Source organism: Phyllobates terribilis, unplaced genomic scaffold (genome assembly GCF_046119375.1).
Source record: "Phyllobates terribilis strain yellow unplaced genomic scaffold, ASM4611937v1 Scaffold_3__8_contigs__length_932513732, whole genome shotgun sequence".
Classification (NCBI taxonomy): domain Eukaryota; kingdom Metazoa; phylum Chordata; class Amphibia; order Anura; family Dendrobatidae; genus Phyllobates; species Phyllobates terribilis.
The window spans coordinates 165,357,135-165,382,798 of NW_027362763.1; the positions used below are offsets into that span (position 1 = coordinate 165,357,135).

General features: G+C 45.2%; 1 protein-coding gene across 7 annotated transcripts in view; it reads left to right on the top strand.

The window, feature by feature from the left end:
* The first annotated feature begins 1,170 nt into the window (after nt 1-1,170).
* UGGT1 (UDP-glucose glycoprotein glucosyltransferase 1) overlaps nt 1,171-25,664 on the top strand; it is a 101,789-nt gene continuing 77,295 nt past the window's right edge. The window contains exons 1-6 of one of the 7 annotated variants that reach the window (XM_073674254.1): nt 1,171-1,286; nt 13,291-13,419; nt 14,644-14,717; nt 15,055-15,185; nt 15,407-15,519; nt 24,212-24,386. In XM_073674254.1, coding sequence (XP_073530355.1) covers nt 13,295-13,419; nt 14,644-14,717; nt 15,055-15,185; nt 15,407-15,519; nt 24,212-24,386 — 618 coding nt within the window. In that variant the 5' untranslated portion in view covers nt 1,171-1,286; nt 13,291-13,294. Of the gene's footprint in view, nt 1,293-13,290; nt 13,420-14,643; nt 14,718-15,054; nt 15,186-15,406; nt 15,520-24,211; nt 24,387-25,664 lie in introns of all 7 variants that reach the window. The other 6 variants (XM_073674252.1, XM_073674250.1, XM_073674253.1 and 3 more) reach the window with 6 other exon arrangements.

Sequence of the window (25,664 nt, forward strand, 5' to 3'; positions counted from 1 at the left end):
ACTTTTTTTTTTTTAAAATGTTTATGCCTTTTTTGTTATTTTTCTTGGGTGTTTTCTGTACACTGTTTTTTTCTTTTTAAGGGGGTGATTTTCTCACATTTTTTTGACATTCATTAAACAATGAATAAAAAACTTGTTGTTTTTTTTCAAGCTGAAAATGCTGAGAAAACAGAAGAACACGGCACAGGCGACTTGTTGATTTATTTCAGCTTTCTCATTGACTTCTATTGATTTGTATGGAGCGGCTTCATAGCGGAAAACGCCTGAAGAATGGAGCGCCCACTACTGATAACCGCGAGGTGTTTCTGGAAACCTGACGCCATTAACGGACTGAATACGCCACCAACAAAGTCGCCTTTACATAGCAGTGAATAGGAAGATTCACGTGTTTTACAGAGCAGATCTCCTCAGAAAATACCTAAAAACACAACCTTGTGTGAACATGGCCTAAGGGTATGGGCATAAGGAGGTTTTAGTTTTAAAGATCTTCTAAAAGTAAAATCCTGAAAAATCGCTCAAAAACGTTTGAAAGAGCCTCTCCAGTCATGTCTATGCAATGATGACTTTCCTGGTCACTTTTGCTTCAGCTTTTGGGGAAAAAAAAACACCTGGTGAGTGCAGATCGCTTCTCTGAAGCATCTCCTGATGGGATCTGCTCTAAACTAAGCACTGGCCAATCAGAAGCCTGAAAAAAATCGCACTTTCTAAAAACGCTTCTAGAAACTCAGGGGATTAAAAACTCCACCAAAAATTCCACACAGAAGGAGCGTTTCCTGAACCGTTTTTCTATTTGAATAATGCCATAGTTCTTACCGGCGCCACAATCTCCTCCCACAGGCGCCGCTCACCTGTTTCTGTCTCAGTGAGGAGGATATTTTATTGGGAGACCAAACCTCCACTCCCACTGTCCAGTCCACAAGCTACAGCAGTGAGGACACAGCGGTGACATACCATCTTCCCTCTGGTAATGAAGCGGCGCTAAGTCTCGTCACTACAACTCTGGGCAGCGCCATCTTACAAACGGGCATCATTTACCTCACGGGATAAATATTACACAAGCGGGAATCTCCAGAATAGCGCTACTGACATCAGAGAAGCCGCCTGTGTTACGTATGGAGGGAGGGAGAGGGTGCAGGTGCCTCAGTGAAGCCGCATATCCATTCTGCCCACAGATAAGATGGCCGCCGGCTTACACCGAAGACGTCATCTGTGCACAGGGAGGCGGAAGTCATGCTCTGCAGGGGGCGGGGCGCTGCTAGAGGGAAGCGGAGCCGGTAACCGTGAGTGTGAGTGTGAGTGGGGTCCTCATTATGTGCAGGTGTGCGGTAACTGAGGGAAGGGAGAGAACGGCACTGGCGGGGATAGGTCACAGCTCACGGCCGTCCCCGGGGACAGGTTCATATCTAGTGTTCATGTCTGGTCATAGTGCATCCAGTAATACAAGGAAGGGCCCTGCCGGGAGCCCAGGGTGTACCATCTCATACACTATAGGGGGGGGGGGGGATCTATTGTATACCATGCCATATACTACAGGGGGGGGGGGGGATCTTGGGTATACCATGCCATATACTACAGGGGGGGTATCTAGGGTATACCATGCCATATACTACAGGTGGGGTATCTAGGGTATACCATGCCATATACTACAGGGGGGGTATCTAGGGTATACCATGCCATATACTACAGGGGGGGGGGATCTAGGGTATACCATGCCATATACTACAGGGGGGGGGGGGGATCTAGAGTATACCATGCCATATACTACAGGGGGGGGGGATCTAGGGTATACCATGCCATACACTACAGGGAGGGGGGGGATCTAGGGTATACCATGCCATACACTACAGGGGGGGGATCTAGGGTATACCATGCCATATACTACAGGGGGGGGGATCTAGGGTATACCATGCCATATACTACAGGGGGGGGGATCTAGGGTATACCATGCCATATACTACAGGTGGGGTATCTAGGGTATACCATGCCATATACTACAGGTGGGGTATCTAGGGTATACCATGCCATATACTACAGGTGGGGTATCTAGGGTATACCATGCCATATACTACAGGTGGGGTATCTAGGGTATACCATGCCATATACTACGGGGGGGGGGGGTATCTAGGGTATACCATGCCATATACTACAGGGGGGGGGGGGATCTAGAGTATACCATGCCATATACTACAGGGGGGGGATCTAGGGTATACCATGCCATATACTACAGGTGGGGTATCTAGGGTATACCATGCCATATACTACAGGGGGGGTATCTAGGGTATACCATGCCATATACTACAGGGGGGGGGGTATCTAGGGTATACCATGCCATATACTACAGGGGGGGGGGATCTAGAGTATACCATGCCATATACTACAGGGGGGGGGATCTAGGGTATACCATGCCATACACTACAGGGAGGGGGGGGATCTAGGGTATACCATGCCATACACTACAGGGGGGGGGGGATCTAGGGTATACCATGCCATATACTACAGGGGGGGTATCTAGGGTATACCATGCCATACACTACAGGGAGGGGATCTAGGGTATACCATGCCATACACTACAGGGGGGGGGATCTAGGGTATACCATGCCATATACTACAGGGGAGGGGATCTAGGGTATACCATGCCATACACTACAGGGGGGGGGGATCTAGGGTATACCATGCCATATACTACAGGGGGGTATCTAGGGTATACCATGCCATACACTACAGGGGGGGGGGGATCTAGGGTATACCATGCCATACACTACAGGGGGGGGGATCTAGGGTATACCATGCCATATACTACAGGGGAGGGGATCTAGGGTATACCATGCCATACACTACAGGGGGGGGGGGATCTAGGGTATACCATGCCATATACTACAGGGGGGGGGATCTAGGGTATACCATGCCATATACTACAGGGGGGTATCTAGGGTATACCATGCCATACACTACAGGGAGGGGGGGGATCTAGGGTATACCATGCCATACACTACAGGGGGGGGGATCTAGGGTATACCATGCCATATACTACAGGGGAGGGGATCTAGGGTATACCATGCCATACACTACAGGGGGGGGGGGGGGATCTAGGGTATACCATGCCATATACTACAGGGGAGGGGATCTAGGGTATACCATGCCATACACTACAAGGGGGGAATCTAGGGTATACCATGCCATATACTACAGGGGGGTATCTAGGGTATACCATGCCATACACTACAGGGGGGGGGATCTAGGGTATACCATGCCATACACTACAGGGGGGGGGATCTAGGGTATACCATGCCATACACTACAAGGGGGGGATCTAGGGTATAACATGCCATATACTACAGGGGAGGGGATCTAGGGTATACCATGCCATATACTACAGGGGGGTATCTAGGGTCTACCATGCCATACACTACAGTCATGGCCAAAAGTTTTGAGAATGACACCAAAATTATATTTTCACATGATCTGCTGGCCTCTGGTTTTTATTAGTGTTTGTCTGATGTTTATATCACATACAGAAATATAATTGCAATCATATTATGAGTACCAATAGGTTATATTGACAGTTAGAATGAGTTAATGCAGCAAGTCAATATTTGCAGTGTTGCCCCTTCTTCTTCAAGACCTCTGTAATTCTCCCTGGCATGCTCTCAATCAACTTTTGGACCAAATCCTGACTGATAGCAGTCCATTCTTGCATAATCAATGCTTGCATTTTGCCAGAATTTGTTGGTTTTTGTTTGTCCACCCGTCTCTTGATGATTGACCACAAGTTCTCAATGGGATTAAGATCTGGGGAGTTTCCAGGCCATGGACTCAAAATCTCTATGTTTTGTTCCATGAGCCATTTAGTTATCACCTTTGCTTTATGGCAAGGTGCTCCATCATGCTGGAAAAGGCATTGTTGGGCGCCAAACTGCTCTTGGACGGTTGGGAGAAGTTGCTCTTGGAGGACATTCTGGTACCATTCTTTATTCATGGCTGTGTTTTTAGGCAAGACTGTGAGTGAGCCGATTCCCTTGGCTGAGAAGCAACCCCACACATGAATGGTTTCAGGATGCTTTACAGTTGGCATGAGACAAGACTGGTGGTAGCGCTCACCTCTTCTTCTCCGAATAAGCTGTTTTCCAGATGTCCCAAACAATCGAAAAGGGGATTCATCAGAGAAAATGACTTTGCCCCAGTCCTCAGCAGTCCACTCCCTGTACCTTTTGCAGAATATCAGTCGGTCCCTGATGTTTTTTCTGGAGAGAAGTGGCTTCTTTGCTGCCCTCCTTGAAACCAGCCCTTGCTCAAAGAGTCTGCGCCTCACAGTGCGTGCAGAAGCACTCACACCAGCCTGCTGCCATTCCTGAGCAAGCTCGGCACTGCTGGTAGTCCGATCCCGCAGCTGAAACAGTTTTAAGATACGGTCCTGGCGCTTGCTGGTCTTTCTTGGGCGCCCTGGAGCCTTTTTGACAACAATGGAAGCTCTCTCCTTGAAGTTCTTGATGATGCGATAGATTGTTGACTGAGGTGCAATCTTTGTAGCTGCGATACTCTTCCCTGTTAGGCCATTTTTGTGCAGTGCAATGATGGCTGCACGTGTTTCTTTAGAGATAACCATGGTTAACTGAAGAGAAACAATGATACCAAGAACCAGCCTCCTTTTAAAGTGTCCAGTGATGTCATTCTTACTTAATCATGACTGACTGATCGCCAGCCCTGTCCTCATCAACACCCACACCTGTGTTAATGGATCAATCACTAAAACGATGTTAGCTGCTCCTTTCAAGGCAGGACTGCAATGATGTTGAAATGTGTTTTGGGGGTTAAAGTTCATTTTCTGGGCAAATATTGACCTTGCAAGTACAGTAATTGCTGTTAAGCTGATCGCTCGTTGACATTCAGGAGTATATGCAAATTGCCATTACAAAAAATGAAGCAGTAAACTTTGGAAAAATTACTATTTGTCTCATTCTCAATACTTTTGGCCATGACTGTACAGGGGGGGGGGGATCTAGGGTATACCATGCCATACACTACAGGGGGGTATCTACGGTATACCATGCCATACACTACAGGGGGGGGGATCTAGGGTATACCATGCCATATACTACAGGGGGGTATCTAGGGTATACCATGCCATATACTACAGGAGGGCATCTAGTGTATACCATGTCATATACTACAGGGGGGCATCTAGGGTACACCATGTCGCATACTGCAGGGGGGCATTAGGCTATACCATGTCGCATACTGCAGGGGGGCATCTAGGCTATACCATGTCGCATACCGCAGGGGGGCATCTAGGCTATACCATGTCGCATACCGCAGGGGGTCATCTAGCCTATACCATGTCGCACAATGCAGGGGGGCATCTAGGCTATACCATTTCATATACTACAGGGGGGTATCTAGGTTACACCATCTCGTATACTACAGGGGTTATCTAGGTTATGTCAGATCATATACTACAGGGTATTATTAGATCCCAGGCTAAACCATGTCATATACTGCAGATGGGGTATTAGATCCTAGGTTATACCATGTCTTATACTACAGGGGAGCATTAGAACCTAGAGTGTCAGATAACAGCCAGGTGGGTCGCCCAGATCCCACCACTGCCACCAGTTATCAGGGATAATAGCTGTGGGGTCACACAGAACCCACCACTGTTACCACATTGCCACAGATGACACCGGAGAGATCACACAGGTCCCACCACTGTCACCAGTATGTCAGGCGAACACAACTCCACTTCCCCCAATAGTCAGGATAATTACGCAATTGACCGATTAACAGAGGAGGCCGCGGCTGTTTCCCCTACTAGGTCGGTTGTTGGGGAACTCACAGTGAGCTTATGGTATATACAGTTAGGTCCATATATATTTGGACAGAGACAACATTTTTCCAATTTTGGTTGTAGACATTACCACAATGAATTTTAAACAAAACAATTCAGATGCAGTTGAAGTTCAGACTTTCAGCTTTCATTTGAGGGTATCCACATTAAAATTGGATGAAGGGTTTAGGAGTTTCAGCTCCTTAACATGTGCCACCCTGTTTTTAAAGGGACCAAAAGTAATTGGACAGATTAAATAATTGTAAATAAAATGTTCATTTCTAGTACTTGGTTGAAAACCCTTTGTTGGCAATGACTGCCTGAAGTCTTGAACTCATGGACATCACCAGATGCCGTGTTTCCTCCTTTTTGATGCTCTGCCAGGCCTTCACTGCGGTGGTTTTCAGTTGCTGTTTGTTTGTGGGCCTTTCTGTCTGCAGTTTAGTCTTTAACAAGTGAAATGCATGCTCAATTGGGTTGAGATCAGGTGACTGACTTGGCCATTCAAGAATATTCCACTTCTTAGCTTTAATAAACTCCTGGGTTGCTTTGGCTTTATGTTTTGGGTCATTGTCCATCTGTAGTATGAAACGACGACCAATCAATTTGGCTGCATTTGACTGGATCTGAGCACACAGTATGGCTCTGAAGACATCAGAATTCATTCGGCTGCTTCTGTCCTGTATCACATCATCAATAAGCACTAGTGACCCAGTGCCACTGGCAGCCATGCATGCCCACGCCATCACACTGCCTCCACCGTGTTTTACAGATGATGTGGTATGCTTTGGATCATGAGCTGTACCACGCCTTCGCCATACTTTTCTCTTTCCATCATTCTGGTAGAGGTTGATCTTGGTTTCATTTGTCCAAAGAATGTTCTTCCAGAACTGTGCTGGCTTTTTTAGATATTTTTTAGCAAAGTCCAGTTTAGCCTTTTTATTCTTGATGCTTATGAGTGGCTTGCACCGTGCAATGAACCCTCTGTATTTACTTTCATGCAGTCTTCTCTTTATGGTAGATTTGGATATTGATACGCCTACCTCCTGGAGAGTGTTGTTCACTTGGTTGGCTGTTGTGAAGGGGTTTCTCTTCACCATGGAGATTTTTCTGCGATCATCCACCACTGTTGTCTTCCGTGGGCACCCAGGTCTTTTTGCATTGATGAGTTCACCAGTGCTTTCTTTCTTTCTCAGGATGTACCAAACTGTAGATTTTGCCACTCCTAATATTGTAGCAATTTTTCGGATGGGTTTTTTCTGTTTTTGCAGGTTAAGGATGGCTTGTTTCACCTGCATGGAGAGCTCTATTCACAGCAAAACCTTCCAAATGCAAGCACCATACCTCAAATCAACTCCAGGCCTTTTATCTGCTTAATTGAGAATGACATAACGAAGGGATTGCCCACACCTGTCCATGAAATAGCCTTGGAGTCAATTGTCCAATTACTTTTGGTCCCTTTAAAAACAGGGTGGCACATGTTAAGGAGCTGAAACTCCTAAACCCTTCATCCAATTTTAATGTGGATACCCTCAAATGAAAGCTGAAAGTCTGAACTTCAACTGCATCTGAATTGTTTTGTTTAAAATTCATTGCGGTAATGTCTAGAACCAAAATTAGAAAAATGTTGTCTCTGTCCAAATATATATGGACCTAACTGTACACCTCAGATTCCAGCGCATGGAATATATGTATATACAGTACAGACCAAAAGTTTGGACACATCTTCTCATTTAAAGATTTTTCTGTATTTTCTTGACTGAAAATTGTACATTCACACTGAAGGCATCAAAACTATGAATTAACACATGTGGAATTATATACTTAACAAAAAAGTGTGAAACAACTGAAAATATGTCTTATATTCTAGGTTCTTCAAAGTAGCCACCTTTTGCTTTGATGACTGCTTTGCACACTCCTGGCATTCTCTTGATGAGCTTCAAGTGGTAGTCACTGGAAATAGTTTTCACTTCACAGGTGTGCCCTGTCAGGTTTAATAAGTGGGATTTCTTGCCTTATAAATGGGGTTGGGACCATCAGTTGTGTTGTGCAGAAGTCAGATGGATACACAGCTGATAGTCCTACTGAATAGACTGTTAGAATTTGTATTATGGCAAGAAAAAAGCAGCTAAGTAAAGAAAAACGAGTGGCCATCATTACTTTAAGAAATGAAGGTCAGTCAGTGCGAAAAATTGGGCAAACTTTGAAAGTGTCCCCAAGTGCAGTTGCAAAAACCATCAAGCGCTACAAAGAAACTGGCTCACATGAGGACCGCCCCAGGAAAGGAAGGCCAAGAGTCACCTCTGCTACTGAGAATAAGTTTATCCGAGTCACCAGCCTCAGAAATCGCAGGTTAACAGCAGCTCAGATTAGAGACCAGGTCAATGCCACACAGAGTTCTAGCAGCGGACACATCTCTTCAACAACTGTTAAGAGGAGACTTTGTGCAGCAGGCCTTCATGGTAAAATAGCTGCTAGGAAACCACTGCTAAAGACAGGCAACAAGCAGAAGAAACTTGTTTGGGCTAAAGAACACAAGGAATGGACATTAGACCAGTGGAAATCTGTGCTTTGGTCTGATGAGTCCAAATTTGAGATCTTTGGTTCCAACCACCGTGTCTTTGTGTGACGCAGAAAAGGTGAACGGATGGACTCTACATGCCTGGTTCCCACCGTGAAGCATGGAGGAGGAGGTGTGATGGTGTGGGGGTGCTTTGCTGGTGACACTGTTGGGGATTTATTCAAAATTGAAGGCATACTGAACCAGCATGGCTACCACAGCATCTTGCAGCGGCATGCTATTCCATCTGGTTTGCGTTTAGTTGGACCATCATTTATTTTTCAACAGGACAATGACCCCAAACACACCTCCAGGCTGTGTAAGGGCTATTTAACCAAGAAGGAGAGTGATGGGGTGCTACGCCAGATGACCTGGCCTCCACAGTCACCAGACCTGAACCCAATCGAGATGGTTTGGGGTGAGCTGGACCGCAGAGTGAAGGCAAAAGGGCCAACAAGTGCTAAGCATCTCTGGGAACTCCTTCAAGATTGTTGGAAGACCATTTCCGGTGACTACCTCTTGAAGCTCATCAAGAGAATGCCAAGAGTGTGCAAAGCAGTCATCAAAGCAAAAGGTGGCTACTTTGAAGAACCTAGAATATAAGACATATTTTCAGTTGTTTCACACTTTTTTGTTAAGTATATAATTCCACATGTGTTAATTCATAGTTTTGATGCCTTCAGTGTGAATGTACAATTTTCAAAGTTATGAAAATACAGAAAAATCTTTAGGCTATGTGCCCACGATGCAGAAATGCTGCATATTTTTTACGCTTCTCCCAGGCAGGAAAAACGCATGCTTTTTTTACATGCGTTTTTCCCGCCAGATAGAAGCATTTGTCAAGCGTTTTTGCATGCGGGTTATCAAGCGCTTTTCCAAGCGATTTTAGCATCACTTGGAAAAGTGCTTGACAACTTGTTCACACTATATAAATCCATGCAACCGGCATGGATTTATAGTAGTGTGACCAAGTTAGTTAAAAAAAAGAATAAGAATGGTAAAAAAATAAAGTTTATACTCCCCTTCCGTTGTCCTCCCGGTGTTATCTCCGCTGCGCCCGGCGTGTTGCACTGCTCGCGGTGTTGTGAAGGACCTGCGGTGACGTCATTGAGTCATGTGATGGGTCACATGACTCAGTGATGTCATGGCAGGTCCTTCACAACAGCGCGAGCAGTGCAAGAGACCGGACGGAGCGGACAAAACACCGGGAGGACATCGGAAGGTGAGTATAAACTTTATTTTTTATTTTAAATTCTTTTTTTTTTTTTACAGTTTCTATGGTACCCAGGTCTGGATGAGAGTCTCCTCTCCTCCAGACTTGGGTACCATCCGCACATAGAAACGCATAATATCCATGTGTACATAAACGCTTGGAAAACGCATAGTGGGCACATACCCTTAAATGAGAAGGTGTGTCCAAACTTTTGGTCTGTACCACACACACACACACACACACACACACACACACACACACACACACACACACACACACACACACACACACACACACACACACACACACACACACACACACTACGGTCACTTCCAACTCCTTAATAGCAAAATGAACTACTAGCTGCCACCACCAATCGTTTATACAGGCTGATTGGACACCCTTTACAGGTAGCGTATGGCTTCAGGGGTGCGGTTTATAGAACAAGAGCTACACAGCTATTCAATTTTCTATATTCAATCCAGAAAGCTAGGCAGTGATTATAAAGATATACAATGATTATATAAAATGGGAACCAAACAATGCGGTGTGTACATTTACATGTAATAAAAAGGAATAGCAAAAGAAAACTAATAAACCTATGTCACGGAAATGGCTCAGAGCTTAGCGGAGGGAGATACTCCATAGGAAACCGGACAGAACCACAGCAGCTGTACCTTCCAGGACTGACAAATGACCAAACCCAATTTCTTCTTTTTATTAGATCAAGCTTACGCCCACATACCTCCCCTTGGCGAGCTCTTGTGGGGGCTGGTTGTGGGATGTGCTAGGTCTTTCAGAATTTTATGAGATCCCCAACTTACAGGATATCTTCGCCCCTGGAGGTCCTGTCATATTTCCTATCGCAATTTTACTTTTATATCGAGATGAAACCTGGCCTGGATAGCATCATCCATCAGGACATTATTAAGTTGGAGGGGTTAGAATGGCCTGACGGTGATGTGAGTGAATGCGTTAAGTTCGCCCCTTTGCTACAACGCCGGAAATATATTTCCCATGAATATCAGATCGATGTGGATCCCAATATTCATCACTGACCACTGGCTCCAAAGTGTCTCAAAAAGATTCTTTGATCAGAGGAAGCTCTTTGGTTGGGAAAAGTACATCCCCGTCTCTGCGTAGACAAATCTCAGACTTGGTGTCTGTTTCCTGTGAAAATTTCTCTCTGTAATTACATGGTCCCTGCAAGAGGCCACTACTTCAATGGAGATGGAAGTGTCTGCTCTCTCACTTCCCCTGTTATTAGTTTCTCTTTCCCTCAGCCACAATTAATCCCATATGTTCAATGTGAGGCTGATATGTTCCCTCTCTGGAGAAGTCTTATGGATTTTTAATTTTCCTCTATGACCCTAGAGTATACCATGTCATATACTACAGGGGGATATTAGATCCTAGGCTATACCATGTCATATACTACAGGGAGTATTAGAACCTAGGTCATACCATTTAATATACTACAGGGGGTATTAGGTGTAGGATATACAGTGTCATATACTACAGGGGGTATTAGATCCTAGGGTATACCATGTCAAATACTAGAGGGGGTATTAGAACCTAAGGTATACCATGTCATATACTATAGTGGGTAGTAGAACCTAGGATATACCATGTCATATACTACAGGGAGTATTAGATCCTAGGCTATACCATGTCATATACTACAGGCGGTATTAGAACCTAGGATATACCATGTCATATACTACAGGCGGTATTAGAACCTAGGATATACCATGTCATATACTACAGGGGTATTACAACCTAGGGTATACCTTGTCATATGCTACAAGGGGGTATTAGATCCTAGGCTATACCATGTCCTATACTACAGGGAGTATTAGATCCTAGGATATACCATGTCATATACTAGAGGCAGTATTAGAACCTAGGTTATACCATGTCATATACTACAGGGGATATTAGAACCTAAGGTATACCATACGTTACAGATCCAGGTGGTGGAACCTCTGTCCTGCGGTGCAAGGAGGGACCAGAGGGGCGTAACTAAGTGCCTACTCGGACTGACCAAGGTCGCACGGCGGCTCAGTCGACTCCGTGAACCCCGGGAGGGACCAAGCAGAGGGATCAGGTGCCACTCTGGGACCGACCTTGTATGAGAGCAGGTGACTGCCACGGGTCAGAAGGCAGGAACTGACCGGTACAGCGGAAGAGCACGGCAGGCAGGCAGACTAGTGGTCCTGGTAGTCAGGCAGGCTGATAGCCATACAGATGCTCCGGGTAGGCAAGCTGGTGGGCAAAACAGATAACAGGCAGGTGCTTCCAGGTAAGCAGACGGGCAGAGCCCATAGACAGACTGGCAGACTGGACGGTATACCATGTCATATACTACTGGGGGTATTAGGTTTAGGTTATACCATGTCATATACTACAAGGGATATTAGATCCTAGGATATACCATGTCATATACTACAAGGGATATTAGATCCTAGGATATACCATGTCATATACTACAAGGGATATTAGATCCTAGGATATACCATGTCATATACTACAGGGAGGTATTAGATCCTAGGATATACCATGTCATATACTACAAGGGATATTAGATCCTATGGTATACCATGTCATATACTACAAGGGATATTAGATCCTATGGTATACCATGTCATATACTACAGGGAGGTATTAGATCCTAGGATATACCATGTCATATACTACAAGGGATATTAGATCCTAGGATATACCATGTCATATACTACAAGGGATATTAGATCCTAGGTTATACCATTCCATATACTACAGGGGATATTAGATCCTAGGGTATACCATGTTATATACTGCAGGGGGTATTACAACCTAGATAATACCATTTAATATACTACAGGGGGTATTAAAAGTTAGGTTATGCCATGTAACATAGTGCTAGGGGGGTATCAAGTGTTTTTCCTCCCCTCAGAGCTAGATACACATCTACACTGCTCAGTACTGCTGTGTATTGCCCTCCATGCTGCTGCTTCTCCCTGTTTGCTGTATGTTGAGTGAGGAGCAGGACGCCTCCCTGTGTGCTGTGTTCTGTAGGGGAGACGCCATAGCAGCTGCTCTCCTCTCACCAGCTCAGAGTGGATTGCAGCTTATTCTGAGAAGTTACCTGTACAGTTACCCTATAAAGGATATGTACATCTTTTTCTTTTTTTTTAACTCAAGTTCTTACAGATTGGCTAAAAATCTTTTACCTTGAATATATTACAAATGTTGCACCTTTTCGGGCCTCTATGTTGCTTTTTTATTTGTAAATTCTTTATTTAGCTCTTTCTGATGCTACCTGGAGATTGAGTTTTGGGAGAATAGTCAGTGAGCTCGTCAGGGAGTTTTTGACTATTTGAAAAACAAAATGGTTTGTTATCCGGGAGAGACTACCTCTGCTCCGCATGTTCGGCAGCTTTTGCAGTGATAACAGATCATTTTGGGACCCCCTTACCCCACAGTAATCAGAGAAGATGCATTAGTGGGGGTTATCCTGATGGTAAAACCTCCTATTAATGTACAGCCCCCTCGCTGCAGGGTCCGGCCACACTGCTCCTGACATGTTGGCACTAAGTGCTATTTTTTACAGTCTTTACAAAGGGGTGGGGCTGACAGATCCTCGGGGGCGTGTCTTAAGTATACACTTCATATTCCTTGGCTCTGCTAGCAATCATCCTCTGTCCTCTCTCGCAGCAGTATGGCGGCATTGTGCTTCATCTTGGCCTCTTGCCTGTGTTTCTCCTTGGTGAATGCAGATTCCAAGGCCGTGACCACGTCCCTCACCACAAAGTGGCCTTCTACGTCGCTGCTGCTGGAAGCCAGGTAAGACCCGGGGCTCCTTCCGTTATAGAAGTGAAAACTAAGAAGAAGGAAGCCAGTTGTCATCTTGTCCCCGCGGCGTGAGTGCTCACCGTGCAGAACAAACCTTCGCAGTGCTGCAGGCTGTGTACCCAGGGGGTGTCGCCCTGCTGCAGATCTGGCTGCTCCGCAGCTTCCTGTATTGGGATACTCCTGTTTCCCGCTCTGATACTTCTGCATTGGGAGCCAGGTCCTGTAGTATCTCCCCAGTCCTGTACATATCGCCCCCACTGCTCCTCCCCTCCTCCACACCGTACATATGTCTCATTTGCTATTTCATACACCAGATGGGGAAAATCCACCAAATATTTCACTTACAAAACTGTATCCGTGCCCAGCTTGTTATGTGTTTTGCCTAATGTTTGCCTGTGATGGATCCTTAAAGAGCTTGTCCATTACTTTATCATTGATGGCTTATCCTTAGGATAGGTCACCAATGCCTGATATGTGGGGGTCCGACACCCGGCTCCCCCGCCGATCAGCTGTTCTTTGTGGCCTTGGTACTATCAGTAGACGGAGCAGCTCCGCAGCTTAGCACTTACGGCTACCGCCGGAACAGCTGATCAGCGGGGGTTCCGGGTGTCAGACCCCTACAGATCTGGCATTGGAGATCTATCCTAAGGATAAGCCATCAATGGTAAAGTAATGGACAACCCCTTTGAGTAGAAACGAGCTGTATCATTTAGTTATTTCCCACTCGGATGTCAGTGATTCCACCAGTTCTTCGTGAATTCATCGGCTGCATGAACATAAAGGGGAGCAGCCCAATATGAGACTTTCTGCCCCTCTCCACAAACATTGGGATATTACCCAATGATATAATGTCAGGGTCCTCAGACTAAAAGGTAGAAACAGACTAGGAGGCAGATTATGGGACATTGTGCCAAATTCTACCATAAAGTTAATATGTAATCACGGGCACTGATTTGTTACCGATTTTAAACAACAGTGAAATCTTCACCCAGTCGTGATACTTTAGATGGGAATTTCATTATAGAAATGCCGAAGATTTTATCTCTTGCAAGAGGTGAAATCCAAAGCAAAAATTGACATTATCCACAGAAGTGATCAGATTGTCTGGATTATCGGAGGGTGACATAGAGGAACATTACGTTGTGCAGCCGCGCTTCCATTGTAATCCTTGGCGCTGGTTCGTATCCTGACCATGATCTGTCTTTTATTTCTTAGTGAATTTCTGGCTGACGATGGATCGGACACATTTTGGACATTTGTGGATGAGAACCAACAAGTGGATGATCGGGGTAGGAGCACCGAGTGCCAGATGTGTGTTTTTTTTTTTTCTACCAGCATAAAATCTATGTGTGCACAGTTACTGCTCCTGACATGAAGCGTCGCAGGGATACGGTGACAGATCTATCTGTAGGATGGGTCGCCAATATGTGACTGGTTGTGATCTGCCACCTGTCACCCCGGGTGTCTGCGGTGGCACCGCTCCGTACACTGTGTCCAGGCTGTTCTGCAGAGTTGTAGGCCCCATAGGTTTGATGCTCAGCGATCAGTAATGGCGTATCGTAATAAATCCGCTCCAGTAACGTCACTGACGAGCAGTTCTGATCTCTTCCTAATTTACACTTTTAGGTTCCGACTCGGCCAACTACGATCTATTGTTGAAAAGTGCCAGTCGCCTCCTGTCCGCCGTCCAGCAGAGTCTCCTTAGATTCGCTCTGTCTCTGCGCTCTTACTCCTCCACCGTCCAGACCTTCCAGCAGGTTAGTATCTAGTTACGGTAGGTGTACAGGACTTGGAGCCGGTGAATCTTTGCAGAACTGGGCAGTAATGCTGTTCAGGAGTCTGGGAAAGCTCAGTAAAAAATACTGTGGTTGCCACCCAACTTTCCCTAAACTTTTTTAGTACAAGTTGGAGCCTGGCGCTGTGTGATCAGTGCAGACTTCTCGGCTTTGTGATTGAAATAAAATCACTTTGATTTCAGATTGCTTTGGATGAGGCGCCCCCTGCTGGCTGTAAAGCTTTTGTCGTGGTTCATGGGGAGAAGACCTGCGATCTAGACCAGTTACCATCACTTCTCAGCAGAGCTGCGGAGAGGTACAGGATGCATCCATATTGGGGACTACACAGGAGTTGTGCTGATCACTACCTGCTTTGTAAATGAAGCCCCTCTGACCATCACATGGGCTTCTGGGGTCTGTATTTCTGCGCTGGGGTTCACAGCAGCCAGTTCAGGTGATTTTTAGAGGGGCTATATGTAGATGATGTTACTTCGAGGGAAGAGTAGTATAACGGGTAAACGCTAGAATCGGGATCCGGCAATGGAGTCCAGTGCAGCACACGGACATGGAGATTTCTACTCAGCTGTAGGACCCTTCCTATACGTTGTCCATATGTTAATACATATGCTTTGCCCTTTTAAATAGTGAGTCATAGAGTGTGTACAATGGCCCATGTCCAATTTTATGGTCCTTAGTTTTTCCACTTTAAGTCAGGTGAGGGGCTGGGACTTGAGACCCCCACTGAGTGCTCAGAAGACTATTAGGATCCTGCACTGAGCCCCTATACTGCTCTGTGCCCCACGCCTGGGCGGGAGCTGAGCCCCTATACTGCTCTGCGCCCCATGCCTGGGCGGGAGCTGAGCCCCTATACTGCTCTGTGCCCCACGCCTGGGCAGGAGCTGAGCCCCTATACTGCTCTGTGCCCCACGCCTGGGCGGGAGCTGAGCCCCTATACTGCTCTGTGCCCCATGCCTGGGCGGGAGCTGAGCTCCTATACTGCTCTGTGCCCCACGCCTGGGCGGGAGCTGAGCCCCTATACTGCTCTGCGCCCCACGCTTGGGCGGGAGCTGAGCCCCTATACTGCTCTGCGCCCCACGCCTGGGCGGGAGCTGTGCCCCTATACTGCTCTGTGCCCCACGCCTGGGCGGGAGCTGAGCCCCTATACTGCTCTGTGCCCCACGCCTGGGCGGGAGCTGAGCCCCTATACTGCTCTGTGCCCCACGCCTGGGCGGGAGCTGAGCTCCTATACTGCTCTGTGCCCCACGCCTGGGCGGGAGCTGAGCTCCTATACTGCTCTGTGCCCCACGCCTGGGCGGGAGCTGAGCTCCTATACTGCTCTGTGCCCCACGCCTGGGCGGGAGCTGAGCTCCTATACTGCTCTGTGCCCCACGCCTGGGCGGGAGCTGAGCTCCTATACTGCTCTGTGCCCCACGCCTGGGCGGGAGCTGAGCTCCTATACTGCTCTGTGCCCCACGCCTGGGCGGGAGCTGAGCTCCTATACTGCTCTGTGCCCCACGCCTGGGCGGGAGCTGAGCTCCTATACTGCTCTGTGCCCCACGCCTGGGCGGGAGCTGAGCTCCTATACTGCTCTGTGCCCCACGCCTGGGCGGGAGCTGAGCCCCTCTGTGCCCCACGCCTGGGCGGGAGCTGAGCCCCTCTGTGCCCCACGCCTGGGCGGGAGCTGAGCTCCTATACTGCTCTGTGCCCCACGCCTGGGCGGGAGCTGAGCTCCTATACTGCTCTGTGCCACAGGCCTGGGCGGGAGCTGAGCCCCTCTGTGCCCAACGCCTGGGCGGGAGCTGAGCTCCATGCTTCTGCAGTCTTTTGAGCGATCACTGGGGACGTATAAAATGTTAACCAGTTAAGGGCTGGGCCACTTTCCTCCGTTTCTCATTGGGTTTTGGGTTTTTATCGTACATGCTTTTTAATGGCTCTTTAAAAAATGTTCTTGCTCCAATATTCAAATAATCTTTGCCCTCTTTGGGGCATAATTTTAGGTCCTTTTTTATATTCCTTTTTTTTTTTTATATCTGAGGGAAATAGCTAGAAAAAATAGGAAGGATGTGTCTGTTTTTCACTTTAAGGCCACGGCCCCACTATCAGTATTTGGTCAGTATTCGGTCAGTATTTTTTCTCAGGAGTGGGAGCCAAAACCAGGTGAGGAACAATCAGAGAAAAGGTATAATAGAAACAAGTCACCAATTCTGCATTTATCACCCACTCCTGGTTTTGGCTCCCACTCCTGAGAAAAAATACTGACCAAATACTGATAGTGGAGCCGTGGCCTAATTTTATTTTACTTTTCAACCACAAAGGACTGCTAATTTTTTTTTTTTTAAGTTGTGATCCCCTTTCTGTTGAAATTTATTTTTTATATGTTGGACTTATTTTTTTTAATTGGGGTGGGGCTAGAAACAGAAATGAAGTTTGGCAGTGTCACATTTATTTATTTTTAGAGTTTTGTGGTGTTTTTTTGCATTTATTTTACACGCTGATTTTTCATTTTTGCGTTTTTTTAGTTTTTTAATCTCCTTGTTCCCAGAGTTATGACTTATTTATATTTCCATCAATGTGGCCGTATGAGGGCTTGTTTTTTTCAGGACGAGATGTACTTTTGAACGACACCATTGGTTTTACCATATAGTGCACAATGCAGATTTTACCAATATTGATGTAAAATACTGAACGTGTGAACGTGGCCTTTACCTCAGAGTTGAGAATTTTGATAATCACTGATCAATTCTGGAGCAGAAAGAAGCAAATTTCTCTGATAACATATATTACAAAGTTGCCTATTTTCATGTGTATTATTGATTTATGAGATAAAAATTAAGATGAAGGTTACACTTTAAGTTACTTGTCTAAGATTTCAACTACAAATATGACTTTATTGATATTATCTACAGTTTAGCTAGACAAATACACATTTTTAAGGTGGTAATTTGTGGGGTTTCTTCCACAACTTTTTGTTTAAATCAAGTAAATATATGTTTTAAAAAATGTAATACTTTATTCAATTTTCTTTACCACTATCTGTATTAAAAAAAATAAATAAAATAAATAAAAAAAAAAAAAAATATATATATATATATACAGTACAGACCAAAAGTTTGGACACACCTCATTTAAAGATTTTTCTGTATTTTCATGACTATGAAAATTGTACATTCACACTGAAGGCATCAAAACTATGAATTAACACATGTGGAATTATATACTTAACAAAAAAGTGTGAAACAACTGAAAATATGTCTTATATTCTAGGTTCTTCAAAGTAGCCACCTTTTGCTTTGATGACTGCTTTGCACACTCTTGGCATTCTCTTGATGAGCTTCAAGAGGTAGTCACCGGAAATGGTTTTCACTTCACAGGTGTGCCCTGTCAGGTTTAATAAGTGGGATTTCTTGCCTTATAAATGGGGTTGGGACCATCAGTTGTGTTGTGCAGAAGTCAGGTGGATACACAGCTGATATTCCTACTGAATAGACTGTTAGAATTTGTATTATGGCAAGAAAAAAGCAGCTACGTAAAGAAAAACGAGTGGCCATCATTACTTTAAGAAATGAAGGTCAGTCAGTCTGAAAAATTGGGCAAACTTTGAAAGTGTCCCCAAGTGCAGTTGCACAAACCATCAAGCGCTTCAAAGAAACTGGCTCACATGAGGACCGCCCCAGGAAAGGAAGACCAAGAGTCACCTCTGCTTCTGAGGATAAGTTTATCCGAGTCACCAGCCTCAGAAATTGCAGGTTAACAGCAGCTCAGATTAGAGACCAGGTCAATGCCGCACAGAGTTCTAGCAGCAGACACATCTCTTCAACCACTGTTAAGAGGAGACTTTGTGCAGCAGGCCTTCATGGTAAAATAGCTGCTAGGAAACCACTGCTAAGGACAGGCAACAAGCAAAAGAGACTTGTTTGGGCTAAAGAACACAAGGAATGGACATTAGACCAGTGGAAATCTGTGCTTTGGTCTGATGAGTCCAAATTTGAGATCTTTGGTTCCAACCACCGTGTCTTTGTGCGACGCAGAAAAGGTGAACGGATGGACTCTACATGCCTGGTTCCCACCGTGAAGCATGGAGGAGGAGGAGGTGTGATGGTGTGGGGGTGCTTTGCTGGTGACACTGTTGGGGATTTATTCAAAATTGAAGGCATACTGAACCAGCATGGCTACCACAGCATCTTGCAGCTATTCCATTCGGTTTGCGTTTAGTTGGACCATCATTTATTTTTCAACAGGATAATGACCCCAAACACACCTCCAGGCTGTGTAAGGGCTATTTGACCAAGAAGGAGAGTGATGGGGTGCTACGCCAGATGACCTGGCCTCCACAGTCACCAGACCTGAACCCAATCGAGATGGTTTGGGGTGAGCTGGACCGCAGAGTGAAGGCAAAAGGGCCAACAAGTGCTAAGCATCTCTGGGAACTCCTTCAAGATTGTTGGAAGACCATTTTCGGTGACTACCTCTTGTAGCTCATCCAGAGAATGCCAAGATTGTGCAAAGCAGTCATCAAAGCAAAAGGTGGCTACTTTGAAGAACCTAGAATATAAGACATAAGACAAAAGGTGTGTCCAAACTTTTGGTCTGTACTGTATGTGTGTATATAAACTTATCTATACACACACACACACACACACACACACACACACACACACACACACACACACACACACACACACACACACACACACACACACGATACGGAAAGTATTCCGACCCCTTTAAATTTTTCACTCTTTGTTTTATTGCAGCCATTTGGTAAATTCTAAAAAGTTCTTTTTTTTTCTCATTAAAGTACACTGTGCACCCCATCTTGACTGAAAAAAACAGAAATGTAGACATTTTTGCAAATTTATTGAAAAAGAAAACTGAAATATCACATGGTCATAAGTATTCAGACCCTTTGCTCAGTATTGAGTAGAAGCCCCCTTTTGAGCTAGTACAGCCATGAGTCTTCTTGGGAATGATGCAACAAGTTTTTCACACCTGGATTTGGGGATCCTCTGCCATTCTTCCTTGCGGATCCTCTCCAGTTCCGTCAGGTTGGATGGTGAACGTTGGTGGACAGCCATTTTCAGGTCTCTCCAGAGATGCTCAATTGGGTTTAGGTCAGGGCTGGGCCAGTCAAGAATGGTCAGAGTTGTTCTGAAGCCACTCTTTTGTTATTTTAGCTGTGTGCTTAGGGTCATTGTCTTGTTGGAAGATGAACCTTCGGCCAAGTCTGGGGTCCATAGCACTCTGGAAGAGGTTTTCATCCAGGATATCTCTGTACTTGGCCTCATTCATGTGTCCTTCAATTGCAACCAGTCGTCCTGTCCCTGCAGCTGAAAAACACCCCCATAGCATGATGCTGCGACCACCATGTTTCCCTGTTGGGATTGTATTGGGCAGGTGATGAGCAGTGCCTGGTTTTCTCCACACATACAACTTTTTGGTGATAATTCTAAGCGGTATCTTCGTCTCATCAGGCCAGAAAATCTTATTTCTCATAGTCTGGGAGTCCTTCATGTGTTTTTGAGAAAACTCTATGCGGGCTTTCATATGTCTTGCACTGAGGAGAGTCTTCCGTTGGGCCACTCTGCGATAAAGGCCCGACTGGTGGAAGGCTGCAGTGATAGTTGACTTTGTGGAACTTTCTCCCATCTCCCTACTGCAGTGGTTCTCAACTCCAGTCCTCAAGACCCACCAACATATCATGTTTTCAGGATTTCCTTAGTATTGCACAGGCAATAATTCCATCACCTGTGCAAAACTAAGATAATCCTGATAACCTGATCTGTTGGTGGGTCTTGAGGACTGGAGTTGAGAACCACTACCCTACTGCATCTCTGGAGCTCAGCCACAATGATCTTGGGGTTCTTCTTTAGCGCTCTCACCCAGGCTCTTCTCCCACGATTGCTCAGTTTGGCTGGACGGCCAGGTCTAGGAAGACTTCTGGTGGCCCCAAACTTCTTCCATTTAAGGATTATGGAGGCCACTGTGCTCCTAGGAACCTTGAGTAATGCAGAAATTCTTTTGTAACCTTGGCCAGTTCTGTGCCTTGCCACAATTCTATCTCTGAGCTACTTGGGCAGTTCCTTTGAGCTCATGATTCTCATTGGGTCTGACATGCACTGTGAGCTGTGAGGTCTTATATAGACAGAACTTGATTTGGAAAGGCAAACACCCATCAGTTTAATTAAACACAGCTGGACTCCAATGAAGGAGTAGAACCATCTAAAGGAGGATCACAAGGAAATGGACAGCATGTGACTTAAATATGAGTGTCTGAGCAAAGGGTCTGAATACTTGAATTTACCAAATGGTTGCAATGAAACAAAGAGTGAAAAATTTAAAGGGGTCTGAATACTTTCTGTACCTACTGTATGTATATGTGTGTGTATGTATGTATATATATATCTATACAGTACAGACCAAAAGTTTGGACACACCTTCTCATTTAAAGATTTTTCTGTATTTTCATGACTATGAAAATTGTACATTCACACTGAAGGCATCAAAACTATGAATTAACACATGTGGAATTATATACTTAACAAAAAAGTGTGAAACAACAGAAAATATGTCTTATATTCTAGGTTTTTCAAAGTAGCCACCTTTTGCTTTGATGACTGCTTTGCACACTCTTGGCGTTCTCTTGATGAGCTTCAAGAGGTAGTCACCGGAAATGGTCTTCCAACAATCTTGAAGGAGTTCCCAGAGATGCTTAGCACTTGTTGGCCCTTTTGCCTTCACTCTGCGGTCCAGCTCACCCCAAACCATCTCGATTGGGTTCAGGTCTGGTGACTGTGGAGGCCAGGTCATCTGGCGTAGCACCCCATCACTCTCCGTCTTGGTCAAATAGCCCGTACACAGCCTGGAGGTGTGTTTGGGGTCATTATCCTGTTGAAAAATAAATGATGGTCCAACTAAACGCAAACCGGATGGAATAGCATGCCGCTGCAAGATGCTGTGGTAGCCATGCTGGTTCAGTATGCCTTCAATTTTGAATAAATCCTCAACAGTGTCCCCAGCAAAGCACCCCCACACCATCACACCTCCTCCTCCATGCTTCACGGTGGGAACCAGGCATGTAGAGTCCATCCGTTCACCTTTTCTGCGTCGCACAAAGACATGGTGGTTGGAACCAAAGATCTCAAATTTGGACTCATCAGACCAAAGCACAGATTTCCACTGGTCTAATGTCCATTCCTTGTGTTCTTTAGCCCAAACAAGTCTCTTTTGCTTGTTGCCTTTCCTTAGCAGTGGTTTCCTAGCAGCTATTTTACCATGAAGGCCTGCTGCACAAAGTCTCCTCTTAACAGTGGTTGAAGAGATGTGTCTGCTGCTAGAACTCTGTGTGGCATTGACCTGGTCTGTAATCTGAGCTGCTTTTAACCTGCGATTTCTGAGGCTGGTGACTCGGATAAACTTATCCTCAGAAGCAGAGGTGACTCTTGGTCTTCCTTTCCTGGGGCGGTCCTCATGTGAGCCAGTTTCTTTGTAGCGCTTGATGGTTTTTGCAACTGCACTTGGGGACACATTCAAAGTTTCCCCAATTTTTCGGACTGACTGACCTTCATTTTGTAAAGTAATGATGGCCACTCGTTTTTCTTTACTTAGCTGCTTTTTTCTTGCCATAATACAAATTCTAACAGTCTATTCAGTAGGAATATCAGCTGTGTATCCACCTGACTTCTGCACAACACAACTGATGGTCCCAACCCCATTTATAAGTCAAGAAATCCCACTTATTAAACCTGACAGGGCACACCTGTGAAGTGAAAACCATTTCCGGTGACTACCTCTTGAAGCTCATCAAGAGAATGCCAAGAGTGTGCAAAGCAGTCATCAAAGCAAAAGGTGGCTACTTTGAAGAACCTAGAATATAAGACATATTTTCAGTTGTTTCACACTTTTTTGTTAAGTATATAATTCCACATGTGTTAATTCATAGTTTTGATGCCTTCAGTGTGAATGTACAATTTTCATAGTTATGAAAATACAGAAATTTCTTTAAATGAGAAGGTGTGTCCAAACTTTTGGTCTGTACTGTATGTGTGTATATAAACTTATCTATACACACACACACACACACACACACACACACACACACACACACACACACACACACACACACACACACACACGTATGTTGTAACTTCCAGTCTGGCTTCTCGGCCTTATACTGTTACTGGGGGTAGGTCTATGCATCTTTTATCATATATGGAGTTAGACTTCTATATATTACATAGGATCTTACTATGTGTGGCGACCTGCCGGCTTTGGTGGCAATATACTCATGTACCGCACAGCGGATGGAGGTCTCTGGTCCCTGATTTTTTTTTAATTGATTTCCCCTTTGTAATTCATAATACTTAGTTTTAAAAAAGTTTTTACTTTTATTATCGAACTCTAAAAGCAAAATTTCTGAGCGGGAGACAGGCATGCAGGGGTCCTGGAGGAGCGCACAGAGTGAGGGACGGACTTTATAGAAAGCATAGTCTGTGATTGTTCTTGCATCCACACTTAGTGATTGTGTGAGCCCCTGTCTCCTGAGCTGCACACCTTTCGGGGGGGAATGGGGTAGTTCTGAGCAATCGTTGGGGGCCTTTCGAATTGGACTCCCACTGATTTTTTTGTAATTACTAGGGCAATGGAATATGTGAAAGCATTAGAAAGGTTTAGTTATTTTTAAATTAGGCCTAGTGATCAGTTTGAAAAGTGCAAGATTTTTTTATATCTATAAATGTGAAAAATTAAAACTAACTAGTATTTAAACTAAATATAAGGTAAAAAGGAGGAATGACAAGAAGGCAGCGTTTTGGCTGGCAGCTCTCTTGTGTGTGCGACCATACTGCTTTGTGTAGTGTTTTGAGCCTGCAGAATGGAATCTTGTGGTTTTTATTCATATTCTGGTGTTTCTGTTGCTTCATTGGGGGACACAGCAAACCATAAGTGACACTGGGCAATAAAAAAGTTGAAATGACCTGTGACTTACATGCTGTGTGCTGTCACTTGTACAGGCCAAAGCCTTTCCTGTTTAAGGGGGACCACCGTTACCCTGGATCGTCACCCGACAGTCCCGTCGTCATACTATACGGGGAGATCGGCACCAGAGAATTTTCAAGTTTCCACCAACATCTATCGGAAAAGTCCCGAGCTGGGCAGCTGGTGTATATCCTCCGGCACTATGTCGCAGTAAGTAGATCTAACTGCCCTCTATTTGTTTTTCTGTAAGTAATTTTTCATCCTTGTCACAAATTTATTTTTTTTTACAATTTTTTTTTTCCATTTTATCATATTTTAATGCAGTTTATTGCTGTTTATTCCTAACCAGTTTCAACGCTTCTGTAGACATTATGTATCTCAAGTATGGTGCGTTGTGTGCTCAGGGAAGGGTCTCACCACTGTATCACGGATGTATTTAGTTGTCAGTAACACGGCTGCCATCCTAGGTATATTGTGACCTGAACTAAGGACATCATATATCCCAATACCGGCCGTGTGCTCAATGTGCACGCTAATGGAGAAATCGGGGGTAATGACTGTGTAAGTCTGAACCATATGGTAACGTCGGGATCGGACAACAGTCTGATGATTCTTTTTTTGTCCCTGGAGATAATCCGCCACGTATGGAGACCACCAAGGCGCCTGCCAAGTGCTCCTGTGTTTGGTGAAGTCGGGAGAGATGGCTGCTGTCAGTCAAACGATCGTTCAGCCAGCGGTTATCTAATGTGTATGGGGGCCTCTAGGGTCTTTTTACATTTTCAGATAAATCGAGAACTCCGTCATCAGTAGTTTAGTAACCATTATGGAATGCAATTATTATCATAAGGGTTTAGTTTTAATGATCATTTGTTTGATCGCTTTCCTCCTCTCTTATACATATCTGCAAAATGTGTCACTTAATCAGATACGATTAACGACAACTGAGCCAATTATCATTTGTGATTGAATCACAGGACGGTCAGACAGTGCGGCAACCATGCAGTGAAGCAAAGTAAAGCAGCAGTCGGCCATTGTGGTGGCCGTAACCTTAAGCTGCATTGACTCTGAAAGACTATCGTGAACGAGCATTCTTATGATCAACCACGAACAAGTAAAAAGCTTGTTCATCATCTGGGTGAAATGATCCTTAATGCAGCGCAAAAGATCATCATTCTCGGCGGCGCATCGTCTTGTGTAAACAGGACTGACACGGCCAAAAGCTATGGCTGCCTGTGTGCAATGAGCGATCTGGTATAGATCTATTACATATCGTCCAGTGGGCATCAGTAGCCGCTGTCTGCCTATGGAAGCCTGCTATTAAACGACAGCCGATCTGTAAATGCTTCCTGGTCTGTTAGTGCCGCTGGTCCGTCCGTATAAATGGACTTTTAAACACTGATTGACTGGAGTATAGTAAAATACAATGAATCCGTCTTCAGACTTGACTTTACTCAGAAATGAGAATATTGCATTGGACGTGACATGCTT